The sequence below is a fragment of the Oncorhynchus kisutch genome, linkage group LG4 (assembly GCF_002021735.2).
Source record: "Oncorhynchus kisutch isolate 150728-3 linkage group LG4, Okis_V2, whole genome shotgun sequence".
Lineage (NCBI taxonomy): Eukaryota > Metazoa > Chordata > Actinopteri > Salmoniformes > Salmonidae > Oncorhynchus > Oncorhynchus kisutch.
Window position 1 is genome coordinate 68,469,132 of NC_034177.2, and position 20,554 is coordinate 68,489,685.

Consider the following 20,554-nt stretch of genomic DNA (forward strand, 5'->3'; position numbering starts at 1 on the left):
GCAGGGGGCTACAAGGAATATCACTCATCCTGCTCAGTATTAGAGCTCTAATGACATGTCTTATTCATCATGATATTTTCCTATAGCCTCATTTTCCTAAAAGGCACCTTGGGTATTGATGTTTTCAGCACATGGAAGAGTTATTATTATTATTATTTCAGAAGGATTGAGTGTTTCAAGATCACAGTCAGAAAATAGTAATGCATGAATACTTTTTTTGTTGTTTTACAGTATGTCAGTGGTGTGTTTGCAGTGTTTATAGAACAAACTATAATTCATTGGAATGTGAAAAAGATTGGTATTGTTGGTGCTTAATTAACTGCTACACATTCACAATTGGTGTACACTGTTGCAACACAACCTGCACAACAGTAATCATTGTTGTTGACAAAAGCACACTTTTCTAAACTAAACTGGCACTCTGGCTGTAATCCCTGGAGGCAAAGCCTGGCTGGGCTCAGGCCCATTGAGCATCTGAAGTTACTTGCTATGTGCCTGATGTGTGTCAAAAACAAAGACAGACTGCAGAAAGGGAATCCAGGCTGGGTCTTCCTAAACCTCTACTAGGCTTGCTCTGTGAATGTTAGAGCAGCTCCTTTTGAAACTATTCTCTCATTCCTGTGTGTATATTCAGACCGCTGGCAACATCTGAGGCCTTGGATTAGCTTTCCCTTTTGCATTAGGCAGCTTTTGATTACTGTGGCTGATACTTTAAGGATGAAAAACACTGATAGGCTACACTGAGAGGATTAAAAACTGACATCAAAACACTTATATTTTATATTGAATTGCTTAAGAGACATCAAAACTGGCCAATTTATCAAATAGAGGTCATGGTCATTGTCACCACTCTCACATCATAATGTACTGTAAAACATGTATACCACTTCACACACTTCTCAACCGACTATTAGATTATTCATTTAATGGTACTGGTACTATCATTTATGAATTATTTTGGGTGGCTATGATATGCATGAAACAATAGCTTGAGTAAGCACAGGAACAACATGGACATTCTCTATTGCATAACATGCTTTGAGCATAAAAGGTTGTCAAAACCAATTAGGCCATGAATGCAGACAAAAAAACGTGTTGTTCAGAGGGCAATTATCGACTACTCTGAAAGTTGAGCGATAGTTAGGATAGAATTTTGAGAAGGGTCAACTTTGGTGGTCCGGTGCCTATGCCCCTGTCTGTACGGCCAGATGAGAGCTTGACTCCAGTGAATACGAGGCAGAAGTTAAAATCAGCTGATAAAGGCGACAGTCTTACTGGAAGAAACTGGTACACTGATTGTAAAGGAGGTTGATTTTATGCCGTTTATTGCGTGTTAGAAATTGGACATAATTGTATGTGCGGCTGAAAAGTGTCTGGGTCTAGAATTAATAGCAGAAGCATTGCCGAGAATACTGAATGATATTCCCTCCCGGCCACTGAGACTGTGATAGGATGTGATTTGGACTGTGGACTGAAGGCGTACAGTGTTTTTTATTTTTGTAGTTTGTGTGATGTTTTCCCCCAACATCCTTTCCTGCAATGGACCTTTTTCCCCAGTTTACTACCGATACAGTAGGTGGCAGCATGCACCTCTAACGTTTGCGGACCGTCATAATACCATAGAAGAAGAAGCCTGCCTTGCTGAAGCCTGGGAGAGCAGAAAAGCCAACTGAGCCATTAAAGTTGGTGGAACTTTGTGAGAAATGGTGGAAGTGGATGTCGAGTTGGAATCAAGCAGCCTGTCGAGCGAAGTTTGTGAAGATGAATGTCCTGAATGGACAACACTAGTGTCTAAAATTGGAGTGGAGGATAACGAATCGTTTTTTGTTGGGATGCATTTGTTCAGTTAAGGATGTAGATGTGGGAGACCCATTTGAGGTGTCAATTTTTTTTAAGTAGGTCTATGCTCTAAGAAAAGTGGAATTTATCAGACTGGCCAGGAATGGTCTTATTCAAATCAAATCAAATCAAATTTATTTATATAGCCCTTCGTACATCAGCTGATATCTCAAAGTGCTGTACAGAAACCCAGCCTAAAACCCCAAACAGCAAGCAATGCAGGTGTAGAAGCAGGTGTAGAAGCAGGTGTAGAAGCACGTGATTAATTATATTTCTGAAGAACAGAGGAAGATTGCAGTGGGCCTTAAAAGCATCCAGACAGCAGAAGTATCCTGCTTTGAACTTCAGAGCAGAGCGTCCGTCAAAGGAGTCATCTCAGGGGTGGCGACGGATGTTCAGGTTGAGTACCTGAAGAGAATTCCTGGTGTGGTTTATGCCCGGCGTCTGAGACGCTAGGTGAATGGAGAAAAATGTTCAAGTTGGTCCGGATGATTTTTGATAAAGAGCACCTACCTACACATGTGAAGCTTGCTTATGTAGGAGACGCTGTAAGGGCCAAATTCAGATTTAGGAAATGTAGGCCTATGTCTTTCCTACGCACACCTTTCCTATGCACTTCTCAATAGTTGGTATTTAGACTTAACTTATGTAGGTGTGTAACGGCTTTGAAGGCAGGGTTCCCTTGCGCAACCGCCGAATGAATGTAATTCAACCTCTGGAAACCCTCCCACTAGCTGGCCAACATATTTTCTTTTGGAGTTTTACTCAATAGGGTTTTCAGTACATTTATCTAAAGCCATCACTTTAAATTTGGTGTACCTTTAATTTGAATTTTCTCAACAGACTAACTAAAAGGTGCGAACACTTCAGAAAATTAGGGATCATTGAAAGAAAACCATGTAAATACACACATATTCATCTCCTTTTCAGCACCAATTGATAGATTTAAAGATACTCTGATCTTCTATATTATTTTGGGTTAGGAAAGTATTTTTATGAGAGCCTTTATGCACAAAATATATTGGTGAATCAAAAATAGTGGTTTGATTCATCCTGAACGTTGTCATATTCAATTGTTCAATCCACAAAATAGTGTACAATGGGTTGATTAGTAGTCCTATAAATCTACCCTAATAATCCTCACTAATCCTGGAACTGTGATGACAACGGTCCAGTTGTCATGAACTGTGCACCAGCCTCCAGGTTTAAACTGCTAAGTCTGCATTACAAAATGACTCAAATAGGCTACATGTTTCAAATGATTTCACAACTTGTAATACGTTAGCCTTATATGATTCACTATTGCTAGCGATCCTCAGGAACAACCACACGAACATGACAGAGGAAAGAAAGGTAAAGTAATGATGTAATGGAATGATGAAAAATGTAAGGAAACTGACAAGTCAATGATAGTTATAAATGTACAGTTCAAGTCGGAAGTTTACATACACCTTAGCCAAATACATTAAACTCAGTTATTCACAATTCCTGACAATTAATCCAAGTAAAAATTCCATGTCTTAGGTCTATTAGGATCCCCACTTCATTTTAAGAATGTGAAATGTCAGAATAATAGTAGAGAGAATTGTTTATTTCAGCTTTTATTTCTTTCATCACATTCCCAGCAGGTCAGAAGTTTACATACACTTAATTAGTATTTGGTAGCATTGCCTTTAAATTGTTTAACTTGGGTCAAATGTTTCAGATAGCCTTCCACAAGCTTCCCACAATAAGTTGGGTGAATTTTGGCCCATTCCGCCTGACAGAGCTGGTGTAACTGAGTCAGGTTTCCTTGCTCGCACACACTTTTTCAGTTCTGCCCACAAATGTTCTATAGGATTGAGGTCAGGGCTTTGTGATGGCCTCTCCAATACCTTGACTTTGTTGTCCTTAAGCCATTTTGCCACAACTTTGGAAGTATGCTTGGGGCCATTGCCCATTTGGAAGACTCATTTGCGACCAAGCTTTAACTTCCTGACTGACGTCTTGAGATGTTGCTTATATATATCCACATAATTTTCAAATAAAAAAGAAGGGGAAGAGGCATTATTTTTTTTACTTCCGGAGTGTACATTGGAAGACTTGCAAGGGACACTGCGCCGGAAGATGGCCCACCCTCCCGGCTCCCCTTGAGCCTCTGTAGGGTTCAGATCTGTTTTATTATCTATATATACAAATATATGTGGACACCTCTTCAAATTAGTGGATTCAGCTATTTCAGCCACACCCATTGCTGACAGGTGCATTAAATTGAGCACACAGCCATGCAATCTCCATAGGGAAACATTGACACGCCTCCAACACAATCATCAAGTTGAGGATTCCTCGACAGGGTCTGCCATAGAGCAATTCAAATGGAGAGAATCCAGTGGATGCCTGGGGTACTTCTCGCAGGGCAAACATTAAGTGTGGGAGAAGCATGTCCCAGTTTTTCCCGTCTCGGGACACCACTCTTCTCAACATGCTTTTAATCGTTTTGTTCAAGTGTTCACACAACCCGTCTGTTTGAGGGTGGAATATGCTTGTACGTATCTGTTGAACCTGATATAACCGACACAAGTCCTTCATCAACCGGGACATGAACGGGGTTCCTCGATCGGTTAAGATCGTCTTGGGGAGGCCCACACGAGAGTACATCAGGAATAACTCCTTGGCAATTCCCTTTGACGACATGTTACACAGGGGTATGGCCTCCGGGAACTTGGTAGCGTAATCTATAACCACTAGGATGTACTCGTGTCCACTGGCGGATTTTGGGAGGGGTCCTACGAGGTCCATAGCTATGCGTTCAAAGGGAGTCTCTATGATGGGGAGAGGAATCAAAGGGTTACGTAGGTGTGGCCGTGGGGCTGTACGTTGACATTGATCACACGTCCTACAATACCTGGCCACATCCCAGGTGACCCAGGGCCAATAGAATCTCTGCATGATTCTGTCCATAGTCTTGTCTCGTGCCAGGTGTCCTCCTAGGACGTGGGAATGGGCTAACTGTAGAACTGTATCCCTGTATGGTCTAGGCACCATTAGTCATTCCTGGTTTTCCCCCCCTTCGTCGTACGACCTAGTATAAGAGACCCCGCCTGATTGCATAGTAAGGAAGAGGGGGCTCACCTGATCCATCAACGTTCCTCCCGTCGATCACCTTCACCTTCCTCATGGCCTCCCTTAGGTCTGGGTCTCTATGCTGCGAGGTGCCGAACTGTCCCTTTAATTCCTGGGGCAGGTCGACCTCGGTAGAGGGATGTGGAGGTTGTTCCCCATCCCCATCAGGGGTGACCGAGGAGCATACCTTCCAGGTTCCCTCCTCGGATGGTGCTTCAAATATATCCCTTAGCGCCTGGTTGCTCCTTCCTTCCTGCGTTGTGTATAACCCTTCACATGTGTCTTCATCAGTGGTTTCCTGGAATATCTGTCGTAAACATTGGGTCGCTATTTCTTCCTCTGCTGCAGAGGACGAGGACGCGGCTACGTCTCCTTGTAGGACTACTACCTCGGCTTGGACTTTCTCTTCTTTCCTGTCCCCGTTCTTCCCGTGCATAACGTCATCTGCCGAAGCTCCTTATATAGGGGACAGTCTCTCCCGATCAATAATGGCACCTTCAGCTGGGGCACTTTCCCTGCCATGACTGTACACCTTCCTTTTGGAGTGAGAATAGGCAGATTCACAGTGGGGTAATAGTGGGTGTCTCCATGGATACAGGATACGGCTACTTTGTCTGGTAGCAGTGTTGCGGAGGTCACCATCCGCTCCTCTACTAACGTAACCATACTTCCCGAGTCGAGAATTGCTACCACATCTTGTCCTTCGACTCGAACCGGAATCTCTGAGGCTGGGGCTATCTCTGCTAACCAACAGTGTTGATCCTGCCCCCTCAAAACGGGATGTGTGGGGGTAGGCAGTGATGACTCCGTGACCATGGGCTCATCCTTGCTAGGACATTGTGGGGCATAATGGTCGGGAGACTGACATTTATAACACCGACCCTGCTGTGTGGTGGCTGACTTCTCCCACCTCCGGGGGGGGCTTGGACGTTTCGGTGGCGGGCGCGCCGGGGTGAGTCGTGGTACGGGATTGGAAGACTCCTTACGTTCCTCCTTGTCACTTTTTAACAACTCCCCTGTAGACCGATATGTTTCCACCGCCTGGGCTATGTCGTCGGCTTGCCCCACAACCCTTTTTAAGTCACTGGGTAATTCTCTCAATATCTTGTCCACTACGAGTGTCTCTATCACATGTCCTACTCCCTTTCCAGGTTCTAGCCACTGTTTCATCAGTCGTATTAATGCGAAGATCTGGGCACGGACGGGTTGATCAGCTGTATAGGTCCATTGATTGAACTTTACAGCCCTATCTCTGGCAGTCAGCTGGTACCGGGACAGGATCTCGGTTTTTAGTCGCCCATAGTCCGCAGCTTCGCGGGAATCCAGGTCAAAATAGGCTTCCTGAGCCACCCCGGTCAAAAGAGGGGCTAATGCGCTCGCCCATTCTGTGGGCGGCCACTCTTCCAAGGTGGCCGTCCTTTCGAAGGTCATGAGGAAGGCCTCAATATCATCCTCCTTGGAGAGATGAGGTACGATGGCGTGAGCAGCCGCTCTTGGCTTAACTCTAGGTTCTTCTCGTCGGCTCTGTTGTTGCAGGAGTTCTATGGTTGTCTGCTGTGCCGTGATCAATTGTTGTAGTAGGGCGTTATCCATCATTCTTGAATGGTTCCTCCGGGTCTACTGGAAGAATCTTGATTTACTCACTTATCCTTGTGTCACTCGTCCACCTAATGCCTGCATTCTCCACCAATGTGAGCGGACCAAGTAATTGGACGTCACTCTAAAGCGGGAAGGTGGAATAAATTAGTCAGGAGTAGGTTTTCTTGATTGAACACAGTTCTCTATTGAGGGCATTTGGTCAACACAAACACTCCAACATAATCAATGAAAATCTTCCAAGGAAAAACATACATCTTCTTCTCCAGATGAAACAGGAACACAATAGGATTATCTTTAAACTACAACAAAAGTCACGGGATTGTCACCGTCTTAGTGGTTCTTCCTGGATAGCTCCTCTCTCTCGGTGGCCATCTTCCAGAGATAGTTTTCCCCTCCCCTCTCTGCTGGTTCCAGTCTCTCTCTTATAGGGGAAGGAGAGTATGTCATTAGTACCGTCAGCTGTGCTTAATTGCCTCTGGTTACCTTGTCTCCCATGCCTTGTTGGGCTACTATCCGTGAGCCCAGCCTGCCCTCTGGTGGTCCTTCCACAGACAACAACCACCCGAGCCACTGCCTGTTCATCCCACTATCATCCAGAAGGCGAGGTCAGTACAGGTGCATCAAAGCTGGGACGGAGAGACTGAAAAACAGCTTCTATCTCAAGGCCATCAGACTGTTAAACAGCCACCACTAACATTGAGTGACTGCTGCCAACATACTGACTCAACTCCAGCCACTTTAATAATGGAAAAATTGATGTAAAAATGTATCACTAGCCACATTAAACAATGCCACTTAATATAATGTTTACATACCCTACATTACTAATCTCATATGTATATACGGTACTCTATACCATCTACTGCATCTTGCCTATGCCGTTCTGTACCATCACTCATTCATATATTTTTATGTACATATTCTTCATCCCTTTACACATGTGTGTATAAGGTAGTTGTTTTGAAATTGTTAGGTTAGATTACTCGTTGGTTATTACTGCATTGTCGTAACTAGAAGCACAAGCATTTCGCTACACTCGCATTAGCATCTGCTAACCATGTGTATGTGACAAATAAAATTTTATTTGAACTTTGTAGCAACAGTTTGGGGAAGGCCCTTTCCTGTTTCAGCATGACAATGCCCCTGTGCACAAAGCAAGGTCCATACATAAATGGTTTGTCGAGATCGGTGTGGAAGAACTTGACTGGCCTGCACAGAACCCTGACCTCAACCCCATCGAACACCTTGGGGACGAATTGGAACACCGACTGCGAGTCAGGCCTAATCGGCCAACATCAGTGCCCAACCTCATTAATGCCCTTGTGGCTGAATGGAAGCAAGTCCCCACAGCAATGTTCTGACATCTAGTGGAAAGCCTTCCCAGAAGGGTGGAGGCTGTTATAGCAGTAATGGGGGGGACCAACTCCATATTAACGCCCATGATTTTGGAATGAGATGTTCAGGGAGCAGGTGTCCACATACTTTTGGTCATGTAGTGTCGTTTGTTTTATTTATTTTAGGTAGTTTGTATGGATATATCCCCCCACATCTGTTCCGTTTTTGGGGGAGTCCTGTTTCTATCCCGCACAGTAGATGGCGGCATGGAGAGTAAATTGTTCGAACACCAATATACCATTGTAGTAGAAGAAGAAGAAAAAGAAGAGCCATCTTCCCGACCGGAGAGAGTGGAGATTGTTGAGACAATTTTGAGGGACCCCGGTGTTGTTAGAAGCCTCAAAGACACAACCTGGGGACGGTAGGACTACCGGTGTCGGTCGGGGGAAATGAAAGGGGCTTTTCTACAGTTTCCGGACTAGGAGTCATTGGGAACAAGTGCAGTGGCGGGCTCGAGCGAGGAAGCTTTTTTCAAAATACAAAGCAAAGGGAAAAGAGATTCGAGTCAAGGTATTAGCGTAGGTTTGCAATCGAACAAATATAAAACTGACCGTTGCATCATTACCGGAGACAGTTGATCTAAAACAGTAAGTAGTCGGTCAAGTTTGACGGTTGTGTAGTTTTTCAAAGGTGTCAATGTAAACAAACACCAAAGCCCTTGTTGAAGCGGGCGGTGTGTACTGTACTAGTAGTGGGGCTTTGAGACTCGGATTATGACCAACGGTAACCTGTCAGAGAGATAATGTGTTCGTAAAACGATTATTCTTTCAAGGTTTCCCTTAAATTATACATTTTACGACGTTTGCGAATGATGACAATTGAGTATTTTTATTTTTTAAGCTAGCTAGTTATTTTAGCAAGCTACTGAGTCTGATTGACCAGGCAGTGTTAGCTTAGCTAGCTGGCTAGTTAGCTAGCATTAGCCAGCTAAGCTAGCTAACATTAGCCAGCTAAGCTAGCTAGCTAGCAGAGCTTGAGTTTCTTCTGTCAAAGAAAGAATGACATACGTTAGCGAGATTATACTTACCAACGTTGTTTTATTTTAAATTAAAAAGGCCTTGCAAGTGTTTGGAACATTTTGTACGGCTGTCTCGAGACGGGTAGTGTATGCAGCACAGCTGATTCGTCAAGAAGGGTAGGTAGGAAATGGTGGAAAACAAGTTAAGTTTGTGTATATTTCATTTTAAGCACAGCAACTGACGTAAATATTTATGTTTGCGAGTTGGGTTAATCTTAGGTAATTGTTTCATTAAAAGTAGTTAGATAGCTAGAACCCTATAAAAATGCCTGTGTGTGACTTGTGAGTGGGGGTCGTCTCCCTCGAAGCACTGCTCAATTTAGACAGTCAAGCAGAAACAGTCCAACTCGAAACTGGGGAGTGATAGGGGACATAAACTAAATTGTTACCGAACTGGGATCAACTTTCTCAAACGACATGGATATAAGGTGTCTCAGAAGTTATTGCCCTAAATGGCATGGCCCTTGGTAATAAAGTTAAGTCATTGTGTTCCCAAGATTTGCCTCTATTTTCCAAATACTGAGTACTAATTTGGTACAATTTGTGATGGAAGTATTTTTTCCCCCTACAATTGATAATGGATATTATTGTTTTACTGTGTAGTTAGTTCGCCTGCAAGACTACAGTGAGCTCTCAGCAGTGTTTTGGTTGTTTTGCTCACCCCTCCCCCAAATTTTACTGGAGACTTGTGGAAGTGTTCATTGCTTCTGCTCTCTTTCAGTGGTGGGCAGCTCTCACCTGTTTTTTCCCCCCTGCCTTTGACGGAAGGCCTTGGCTATTGTACAGTCCACTTGAATCCAGAGTTATATATCCTACAGTGGATGTAATGGAACTAATGTTCGCCGAGTGGGAAGACGGAGAGAGGTTCTCCTTCGAAGATTCTGACCGGTTCGAGGAGGACTCGCTCTGCTCCTTCATATCAGAGGCTGAGAGTCTGTGTCAGAACTGGAGGGGATGGAGAAAACAGTCTGCTGGACCAAATTCTCCTACAGTGAAGATTAAAGGTAAACACACACTTCACCTTCCATTGTATTATTTGTACTCACATCCTCATTACACTTTTTGTCCTCATTCCCTTATTGACCTTTTACCACTTAAAACAACTTGATGCTTGTTGCCAAATATCATTGTCTAGTGGCCAGCATGGGTTCTCCCTTATCTCATTACCTAAAGTGCCTATGATGATGGATCCAAAGAATCTGAAGGCTTGTCTTGAACCTGAATTTGTTGTTCGTCATTGAAGTCAGTGTTTTTCTGTAAACATTTTACAATACACTCATACATTAGCCTACTTTCAGAAAATTGCTAGGCCTGCACATTATCTTCACTAATTGTACATTTGAGTAACGCTGTAGGCCTGTAAACAGCTTTGACCAGTGTAGCCTAGTTTGAAATAATTAATTATGTCCCAATTTCAGGTTGATTGTCCTGTCCACGTCATTTGTGCATTTGATCATTTAGTCTATCAACTAAGTATAGGTTACATTTCCCCCAGCATATAGGCCTAGCAAGCTTGTTCTCAGAATTAAGCCAATTTGTTGACACTGCACAACAGTCCATATTGCTCAGCTTCTCATTCTCTGAAGAGTCCTCAAAGGGCTCTGAATGCATCTCTATGGGACACTATGCAAATAGGAGAGTAGGTGCTGGCTGACAATGTCATTGATTCCTCATTTAATTTATTGGCTGTGATGTCATTGATGTGATAACCCCTTTATTTCTTTTTAGCAGAATAGTTTCCATAATACTTGCATCATGTCACTTGTTTCTACACCCCCCCTCCCATCAACCTCAGGTCTACATTATCCCCATAGCCTATTATTGATTTGATGCGTTCTCTACCAAAGCAGATAATGCTGTAAAGGCTAGGTGTAACTTTGTTTTCATTGAGGATAGTGGCATTGGAGTATCGAACACCATTTGAGTCAGTAGACGTCTCGTTATTTTCATGTGTCAAATAATACTATTTGACGCTTGAAATAATACTATTTGACGCGTCAAATAAGACAGTTTGACTAATTAGGATTTTGATATGACTGCACGTCACATACATAAATTATTTTAACGTAGTGGTAACACTATCATTCATATTTCATATATCACAATGATTTTCTAGTTTGGGGGGCAACAGGGTTATGTAGCTGGCTATCTTGTTTAGTTCGTTGTCTTATTTCCATGATCTGAAGTTTGATTTCAATAGGGAGTACAACAAGTTGCTTCCTAATAGTCACATGGATTCCTAAATATTGAGAATGACTGCAATTTCTGATCATTGTTTTTAGGCTGGTTGCATTTGGTGCTAGCTTCCCTAGAAGTTGCTAAAAGAATCTGTAACAAAGCTATTTGTGAGTGACTTTGTCATACTGCAAGCAAAAGTCAATGTATTAGGGAGACGGCCTACCTCCGGTCTCCAAACTGTCATAGAGGTTTACAAATTGCTTGACTATTATTCTGTATTCTGACAAGGATGAATCGGGTGCAACTGATTGGGCTGTGGCTGGCTGGCAGCAGCAGCAGGCCCACAATCATTTCTCTCCTGCCTCTGGGATGGCTGCATGACAGGGAAAATGTTGGACTACCTAGCTAACATTTTAGATCCTGCTCTTATTTCAAAAGCTTACGCAGTTGTTTTCCCATTTAACCGAACAAATGATTGCTTATTACCAACGCGGTATTGCAAACAAATCAATACTGGCCTCAAAAGTGGGTGGAGTAGCTCACTCAGCTGAAAGCTCTGAGTCGGCCTATTGGAGGGCAGCTGGGAAGGGACAAACAGAACGCCAACCCATGTGGGTTGTACAAGCAAGTGAGGAACCGGTGTGGGAGAACCTATTTATTAGAAGTCTCATCTCTTGGAGTTTGGGGGGAGGGTGTGTGTGCGGTCAGGCATGTTTGTTTGGGTTTATGGAGTGGTGGGGGAAGGGCTGAGTGGAGTCAGCTGTGGACTGTATAGAGGGCTTTGTCTTGTGCAGGTCATTTACTTCAGAGCTGGGGATTGTGGTTTAGCAATACAAACCCACATTTTATGAATCTACATATTGCTGCTGATCTTGCACAAAAGAGCTGCCAAACCTCAAAACCTTCCCATCTAAAGTCAGTCAAATCCCCCCAAAAGTAAGATCAGTAAAATAGATTTTACTGTAATTTCCCCCCTTGAAGGCTAGCCCATATCTCTCCATCTCTATTGCTCAAAATGTAGGGCATGTTAAAGGTTAGGGTTTTGGTTTGGCCCTATGCATCTGTTGGCTCTGATCTTTCTTCCATAACCACAGACTAATGGGCGTGTGTGTGCAGCAGTCCTTCATTTTTACACCGCTCTATGATGGAACAGCTGTTTGAGCGTGCCCCCCTGTCCCGCTCTCTCCCGATTGGTTAGTCACTGTGTAACTGGCAGTGGCCGGACCCTCTTACTGCCCACTCGCTGCTGTTACTGCCATCCTCCTACTCTTTCTGTCTATCCCTCTCTCCCTCTATCCTTCCTATTTGTAGCCTCCAAGGGACAGGTGGGGACTGGGGAGCAAGTGTTAATAGAGATGTAAATCACCTGGGTCTGCTCCCTCCATGGGGTTTTCCCTGTTTGTCGAGCATGAAAAGCTCAAGCCTAGCATCTAATGCCATAGAATTCACACAACTGCCTTGGCTTAAGCCAATAAAAACATACAAATAGTGGGAAAATAAAGGTAACACAATAACACCAGTAACTCAATTCAACTAGCCTGGATAAATATTTATTGTTCAGCAATATGATTTTTGTTTAGTTTTTCTGTTATAGGTTCCTATAACTCAAACTAAAACAGTTGCTAACACTGCTCTTGTGGTGGGTGATTTCATGAGGTGAGAAGATGGCAGTGTGGGTGGAATAGCTGTGGTGGCAATACAATACCTACCAGACCTGGGTTCAAGTACATGTGTATTTGTTATTGAAATACACTACTTATTTTCTGTGTATTTGAGTATTTTCAAATAATGTGTCCCAAACCCGACTCAACTATTTCGATTGGAAGTATTTGAAAGTGTTTTCAAAATAATTTCTATTAAATAGCCTACTATTTGAAATTATTTTCAAATTCTTATTTCAAATACTATTTTAAAATAACTTTGTTAAATGCATGGTAGTCTGTTTGAGTCTGTGTATTTTCAAATACTTTCCAAGTGTATTTCCAAATTTATTCCAATATTCAACAACTTTTCTTTTCAAATAAAAAATATTTAAAGACTTACTTCCAAATGTCTTTGAAAGTAATTGAAATAATACGGCTGGGAATTGCCAGGGACCTCAAGATACGATATTATCATGATACTTAGGTGCCGATACGATATGTATTGCGGTTCGTTACTATTATTGTGATTTGATGTTCCAAACATATTGCTCACTATGTCTGCTGCAGAGACGAGAGAGCATGAGAAAAAACGTTTTTATCAGTCAGGGAAATAAAAGTGCTGAAAACATGTTGGCTCACTATTTTTGTTGCAGGTACTGCCCGACTAGCGCTAGGTACAGTAACGAATAGTTTTTGTTTTTACAAATCAATATTTGGAGTCAAATATCACTGAAATGCCCTAAATAGTAATAAAAACCTGGCAGTTTGGGTCCTGGATGCTGATTAGCTGAAACTGCATTTCAGCCATGTGTTCAGTGCTTTCAGAAAGTATTCACACCCCTTGAAATTTTCCACATTTTGTTGTTACAGCCTGCATTTAAAATGGATTACAGCCTGCATTTAAAATGGATTACATTTAGTTTTGTTTGTCACTGGCCTCCACACAATACCACAATGTCAAAGTGAGAGTTTTAATTTTTTTTAATATATATTTTTTTATGAATAAAAAAATGAAAAGCTGAAATGTCTTGAGTCAATAAGTATTCAACAAGAAAGGAGGACCAAGGCACTCTTCATATAATTAATTAAAATGCCTTTATTAGTATGGCATGTTCAATAGAAACAAAGTTTTTAATAAATCCGACGCGTTTCGGCTGCATGGCCTTCGTCAGGGAGTACAAAAAAATAATACAATGTCCTCTTTTGAACAGCTTTTCCAATACGCCCTAATTAGAAGAGGGAGTGGTTACAAAATAGATTGGACACACCTAGTAAGCAATACTATACACATTAAAAAGTAAAATACTGAAGCTATGTTATAAAAATACAACTCCAAGCTAGAAGTATCAGGACACTTAGAAAGGTAGTTCTAACCTTAAATATGCCCCCTGTCAAGAATAAGACAGCAATATATTCCATAGTACACTAGAACACAGCAAAAAGTATTCAAACCCTTTGTTATGGCAAGCCAAAATACATTCAGGAGTAAAAAATATGCTTAACAAGTCACATAAGAAGTTGCATGGACTCATTCTGTGTGCAATAATAGTGTACCATGATTTTTGAATGACTACCTTATCTCTGTACCCCGCACATACAATTATCTGTAAGGTCCCTTAGTCGAGCAGTGAATTTCAAACACAGATTTAACCCAAAAGACCTAGCAGGGAGATTTTCCAACGCCAGAGAGGAAGAAAAACACTCAGGTACTTCACTGTGGGGCCAATGGTGACTTTAAAACAGAGTTGAATGGCTGTGATGGGAGAGAACTGAGGATGGGTCGACAACATTGTAGTTACTCCACAATACGAACCTAATTGACAGAGTGAAAAGAAGGAAACCTGACAGAGCAAAAATATTTGAAAACATGCATCCTGTTTGCAACAAGGCACTAAATAATGCAGATTTTTTTTTTTGCAAAGCAAATGTCTTTTTGTCCTGAATGCAAAGTGTTCGGTTTGGGCCAAATCCAATACAACAGATTACTGAGTACCACGCTCCATATTTTCAAGCATGGTGGTGGTTACATCATGTTATATGTATGTTTGTTATCTTTAATGACTGGTGCGTTTTTTTAGGATTAAAAAAGAATGTTGTGCTAAACACAGGCAAAATTCTAGATGAAACCCCGGTTCAATCTGCTTACCACCAGACACTGAAAAGTGAATTCAACTTTTAGCAGGACAATAACCAAAAACACAAGGCCAAAGCTACACCGGAGTTGCTTACCAAGAAGACCGTGAATGTTTGAGTGGCCAAGTTTCAGTTTTCACTTGACTTAAATCGGCTTGAAAATCTATGGCAAGACATAAATGTTTGTCTAGCAATGATCAACAACTAATTTGACAGAGCTTGAAGAATTCTTGAAAAAAATAATGGCCAAATATTGTACAATCCAGGTGTGCAAAGCTTTTAGAGACTTACCTAGAAGTACTCACAGCTGTAATTGCTGCCAAAGGTTATTCTAACATGTATTGACTCAAGGGTGTGAATTCTTGTGTGAATTCAATTTTATCTGCATTTCATTTGAAATATTTTTTGTTATGGGGTATTGTGTGTGTGTGTGTGTGTGCGTGGATGAGAGAAAATACTGTTAATCCATTTTGAATTTGGCTGTAACATAACAAAATGTGGTATAAGTCAAGTCGAAGGAATACTTTCTGAAGGCACTGTATATCAGACAACATACCACAGTATGAGTCAACTACTTGTTTACTGTTCTATTTATGTTGGTAACCAGTTTATAATGGCAATAAGGTACCTCAGGGGTTTGTGGTATGTGGCGAAAATACCACTGCTGAGGGCTGTATTCAGGCAGTACCCAAGTCTGATACCTGCTATTGAGCCCTTTGGTCCTACATGCCGATCTTCATGAAAACCAAGGTGTAGCCTTCATACACTGCTATGTTAGGAGAGGAAATGAGGACGGAGTGTCAGCTGAGGGTCAGGGCTTTGTCTTGGGTGTGTAGTGGTGGTGTGCTCGGTCTGTGCTGGGCCTCAATTTATTTTCTAATCTGAAGAGAGGGTCATCACTAATGTTTTCTTCAATTGTTTGAGGGACAATAAAAAATGTTCTGCATCATCCTGACAAAGAAGAGTCATATCCTGCCAACTTGTTTTGTTATAGAGTGCATACCTAGCCTCACAAATTCCTTTCTTTCAAAAAAAAAAATCTGAAATGTATTTGTCAGATGTAACAATATTTTTTTGTTCTTGGGCTAAGTCTACACTATTACTATTCTTGCAACGGTCATCGGAATTGTTAAGGTTTTAAAAATGTGAATAACTGCAACAGTTGGACAATGGATGAAGATTCTCCAAACTTTTTATATTTATAGTTCGACAGGAATGAACTGAATTACAGCATATAAAACATTTTACTGGCAAGGACAAGTAATCAATGGAGTTCACGCATTGTGTTGAATTCATGAATACATTTTATTATTGTATCAGGTAGGCTTGGGCAATATACCGTATACCGGGGTATTTCGAAATACCGACGCTATGATATTCAATACCGCACGCACCTGTGTGGGCTGTGGGGGTGCGTGCTACGCCACTGCGTATAACGAAGTTAAGTATAACTATAAGAAACCTAAGATGTGTCATAAATTATCTAGCTCAGGGCTCCAAGCTATACATTTGGTTTGCTAACTTGCTAGATGTCAAGATCAAGCTTCTTGGTTACATCAGAGACATGAAAATCTGGATGCTGCCCAAACCTAGTATCGGGTATTTTTGTCACGTTTTGTGTTAAAATAAAACCTTTGTGGGTTGGTGTGCATACACCCATTGTATTTATTTGCATATATTTAAAAAAAAGAACATAAATGGGTGGAATAAGGCTGCAACCACCAAACACTTGCTCTGTCTAACCTACCTGCACTCACATGCGCTGTCTAGACTGCCTCATTAATTATGGTTGTCATGTTCTCTTGCATAATTCAACAAGTGTGCCAAAAGCAGGATACCCTCGGATTAAAAGTTAACATGGTTGGCTCTTTCACCTATCAATCAAATGTATTTATAAAGCCATTTTTACATCTGCAGATGTCACATAGTGCTATACAGAAAGTCAGCCTAAAACCCCAAACAGCAAGTAATGCAGATGTTAGAAGCAGGGTTGCTAGGAAAAACTCCCTAGGAAGGCAGGAAGCTAGGAAGAAACCTAGAGAGGATCCAGGCTCTGAGGGGTGGCCAGTCCTATTCTGGCTGTGCCGGGTGGAGATTACATGGCCATTTAAGGCCAGATTGTTCTTCCAAATGGACAATGACCCCAAGCATACTTCCAAAGTTGCAGCAAAATGTCTTAAGGACAACAAAGCCAAGGTATTGGAGTGGCCATCACAAAGCCCTGACCTCAATCCCATAGAAAATGTGTGGGCAGAACTGAAAAAGCGTGTGTGAGCAAGGAGGCCTACAAACCTGACTCGGTTACACCAGCTCTGTCAGGAGGAATGGACCAAAATTCACCCAACTTATTGTGGGAAGCTTGTGGAAGGTTACCTGAAACGTTTGACCCAAATTAAACAATTTAAAGTCAATGCTACCAAATACTAATTGAGTGTATGTAAACTTCTGACCCACTGGGAATGTGATGAAAGAAATAAAAGCTGAAATAAATCATTCTCTCTACTGTTATAAAGTGGTGATCCTAACTGACCTAAGACGGGGAATTTTTACTTGGAATAAATGTCAGGAATTGTGAAAAACTGAGTTTAAATGTATTTGGCTAAGGTGTATGTAAACTTCCGACTTCAACTGTAAGTGTTGAGACACTTTTCAGATGAAGCTTTAGTGTTCTTATACATTCAGTGGAAAGACGATGTATTCCATTATAGCCCATTTCAGCCAAGTTCCGGGGTGTTTTTGACAGGTCATTACAAACATTTCCATGGTCGCCTGGTTCCTCTCTAGGTTTCTTCCTAGGGTTTGGCCTTTCTAGGGAGTTTTTCCTAGCCACCGTGCTCCTACACCTGCATTGCTTGCTGTTTGGGGTTTTAGGCTGGGTTTCTGTACAGCACTTTGAGATATCAGCTGATGTACGAAGGGCTATATACATACATTTGATTTGATTTTGATTTGATTTGATGGTCGTAATGCTAACGGGTAAAAATGAGAGGCACAAGCAAGAATATGAAAGCAATCAATCCAGTGAGATTTAAGTGACAAGTGGATTTTTGCACCCCTCAAACACATGAACTAGATGGCTAAAAAAGACATCCTCAGGTGGGTGGGACATGCGCATGGCTAATTATTCTGTGACTAAACTACCTGTCAGGCCATTGTGTTTGCATGTCTGATGTCGGCGCCTGAAATACAAGAGGTAGGTTTAAGATTGTTGGATGGATTGCAGTGCCGTTGCCTCATGAGTTTTCAATAGCATACGTCTCCCTGATGAATTAGATTGCAAGGCTGCAATGGCAATTCAGTTATTACTGATGAAGATTTATACAGTATTTGCACATTTTTTGGAAGTTGGCTGTGCTTGTTTTTCCTTTTTTTTATTTTTATTGTCAGCTCTGCAGTCCTAGCCAGCTGGAAATGGCGCTGTTTCTGGGTAGGCCTACAGTACCAGGCAAAAGTTTGGACACACATGCTCATTCATGGGTTTTTCTTTATGTTTACTATTTTCTACACAATACTATGAAATAACACATGGAATCATGTTTCTATTTATGTTTTACATTCTTCAAAGTAGCTACCCTTTGCCTTGATGACAGCTTTGCACAGTCTTGGCATTCTCTCAACCAGCTTCACCTGGGATGCTATTCCAACAGTCTTGAAGGAGTTCCCACATATGCTGAGCACTAGTTGGCTGCTTTTCCTTCACTCTGTGGTCCAACTCATTCCAAACCATCTCAATTGGGTTGAGGTCAGGTGATTGCGGAGGCCAGGTCATCTGATGCAGCACTCCATCACTCTCCTTCATGCTCAAATAACCCTTACACAGCCTGGAGGTGTGTTTTGGTCATTGTCCTGTTGAAAAACAAATTCTATTCCCACTAAGCGCAAACCAGATGGGATGGCGTATCGCTGCAGAATGCTGTGGTAGCCATGCTGGTTAAGTGTGCCTTGAATTCTAAATAAATCACTGACGGTGTCACCAGCAAAGCATCCCCACACCACATCCACCATGCTTAACGATAGGAACCACTCATGTGGAGATCATCCGTTTACCTACTCTGCGTCTCACAAAGACACAGCGCTTAGAACCAAAAATCTCAAATATGGGCTCATCAGTCCAAATGACAGATTTCCACCAGTCTAATGTCCATTGCTCATGTTTCTTTGCCCAATCAAGTCTTCTTCTTATTGATGTCCTTTTAGTAGTGGTTTCTTTGCAGCAATTCGACCATGTAGGCCTGATTCACGTAGTCTCTTCTGAACAGTTGATGTTGAGATGTCTATTACTTGAACTCTGTGAAGCATTTATTTGGGCTGCAATCTGAGGCTGGTAATTCTAATGAACTTATCCTCTGCAGCAGAGGTAACTCTGGGTCTTCCTTTCCTGTGGCGGTCCTCGTAGCGCTTGATGGTTTTTCGACTGCACTTGAAACGTTCAAAATTCTTGAAATTTTCCGGATTGACCGACCTTCATGTCTTAAAGTAATGAAGGACCGTCTTTGCTCTTTTGAGCTGTTCTTGCCATAATATGAACCTTTTTGGTAAAATACCATCTTCTGTATATCACCCTTGTCACAGTACAACTGATTGGCTCAAACGCATTAAGAAGGAAAGAAATTCCACATTCACTTTTAACAAGGCACACCTGTTAATTGAAATGCATTCCAGGTGACTACCTCATGAAGCTGGTTGAGAGAATGCCAAGAGTGTGCAAAGGGTGCCTACTTTGAAGAATCTCAAATCTGTTTAACACTTTTTTTTGGGTTACTACATGATTCCATATGTGTTATTTCATAGTTTTGATGTCTTCACTATTATTATACAATGTAGAACATAGTAAAAATAATGAAAAACCCTTGAATGAGTAGGCGTGTCCAAACTTTTGACTGGTACTATATATGTTTCTAGTGCGTTTTATTTTTAGCGACTTGTTGTTGAAGCATGCTGTGTCTGGAGAAGGGGTGGTGTGGGTTCAGGACCCCCTCAGGAAACCTAGACTCTTCCTTGGCTGACAGGACATTGCCTGGCTACCCAGACTCCTTGCTTCGGGCCAAACGCTACGCCACGCCCACGGATGTAAGTTTCTTCTCCACAATGTGTCTGGATCTGAGTACCTCCCTGAACGTTCACCGAATGCGAACACATTTGGGGCCGTCTGATTGGTCCAGAAACCGATGGGTAAATGGTGAGACACGTGGGTAAAGCGGGGGTTTAAAAATGTATCATTGGCTTTGATACTCTGATTGGTTAGAGACGATCCAATTGCTGATGTACAGATTGCAGTCTCAGACCTAAAGTATGTAGTGAACGACAGCAGCGGAATCATTTAGTGTGAGCCATCAGGCTATACAGGAGGGGCTGGTGGTTTTGTCCTGCTCTCTGATGACGGAGACCAAGGGAGCTTTAAAGTCCTAAGTAGGTCCAGTAGGTTTTCCTGACCACGTGACATGACTTGTAACAGGGAACCCCAATATTTTTTTTCTCCCAACTAAGGCTGATGGTTTTTCCTGGTCAGGCCCATTTAGTTGAGTGTGGAGACTTGCACCAATGCAATGTTTGTGTCAACCGGTCAAAATTGTTGACTACAACCCTCCCCATCCTTGATAGGTTGACCATGGCTTCTGACCATGTGAACCACAGCCATCACAGTTGT

At 42.1% G+C, this 20,554-nt stretch overlaps 1 protein-coding gene across 14 annotated transcripts in view; it reads left to right on the forward strand.

Annotated features, from left to right (window-relative positions):
- Positions 1–8,169: 8,169 nt before the first annotated feature.
- The window catches only part of zswim8 (zinc finger, SWIM-type containing 8), a 35,113-nt gene continuing 22,728 nt past the window's right edge, over positions 8,170–20,554 (forward strand). For 9 of the 14 annotated variants that reach the window (XM_020481733.2, XM_031823482.1, XM_031823485.1 and 6 more), the window contains exons 1-2: positions 8,171–8,522; positions 9,675–9,957. In XM_020481733.2, coding sequence (XP_020337322.1) covers positions 9,780–9,957 — 178 coding nt within the window. In that variant the 5' untranslated portion in view covers positions 8,171–8,522; positions 9,675–9,779. Of the gene's footprint in view, positions 8,523–9,674; positions 9,958–20,554 lie in introns of all 14 variants that reach the window. The other 5 variants (XM_031823484.1, XM_031823486.1, XM_031823491.1 and 2 more) reach the window with 2 other exon arrangements.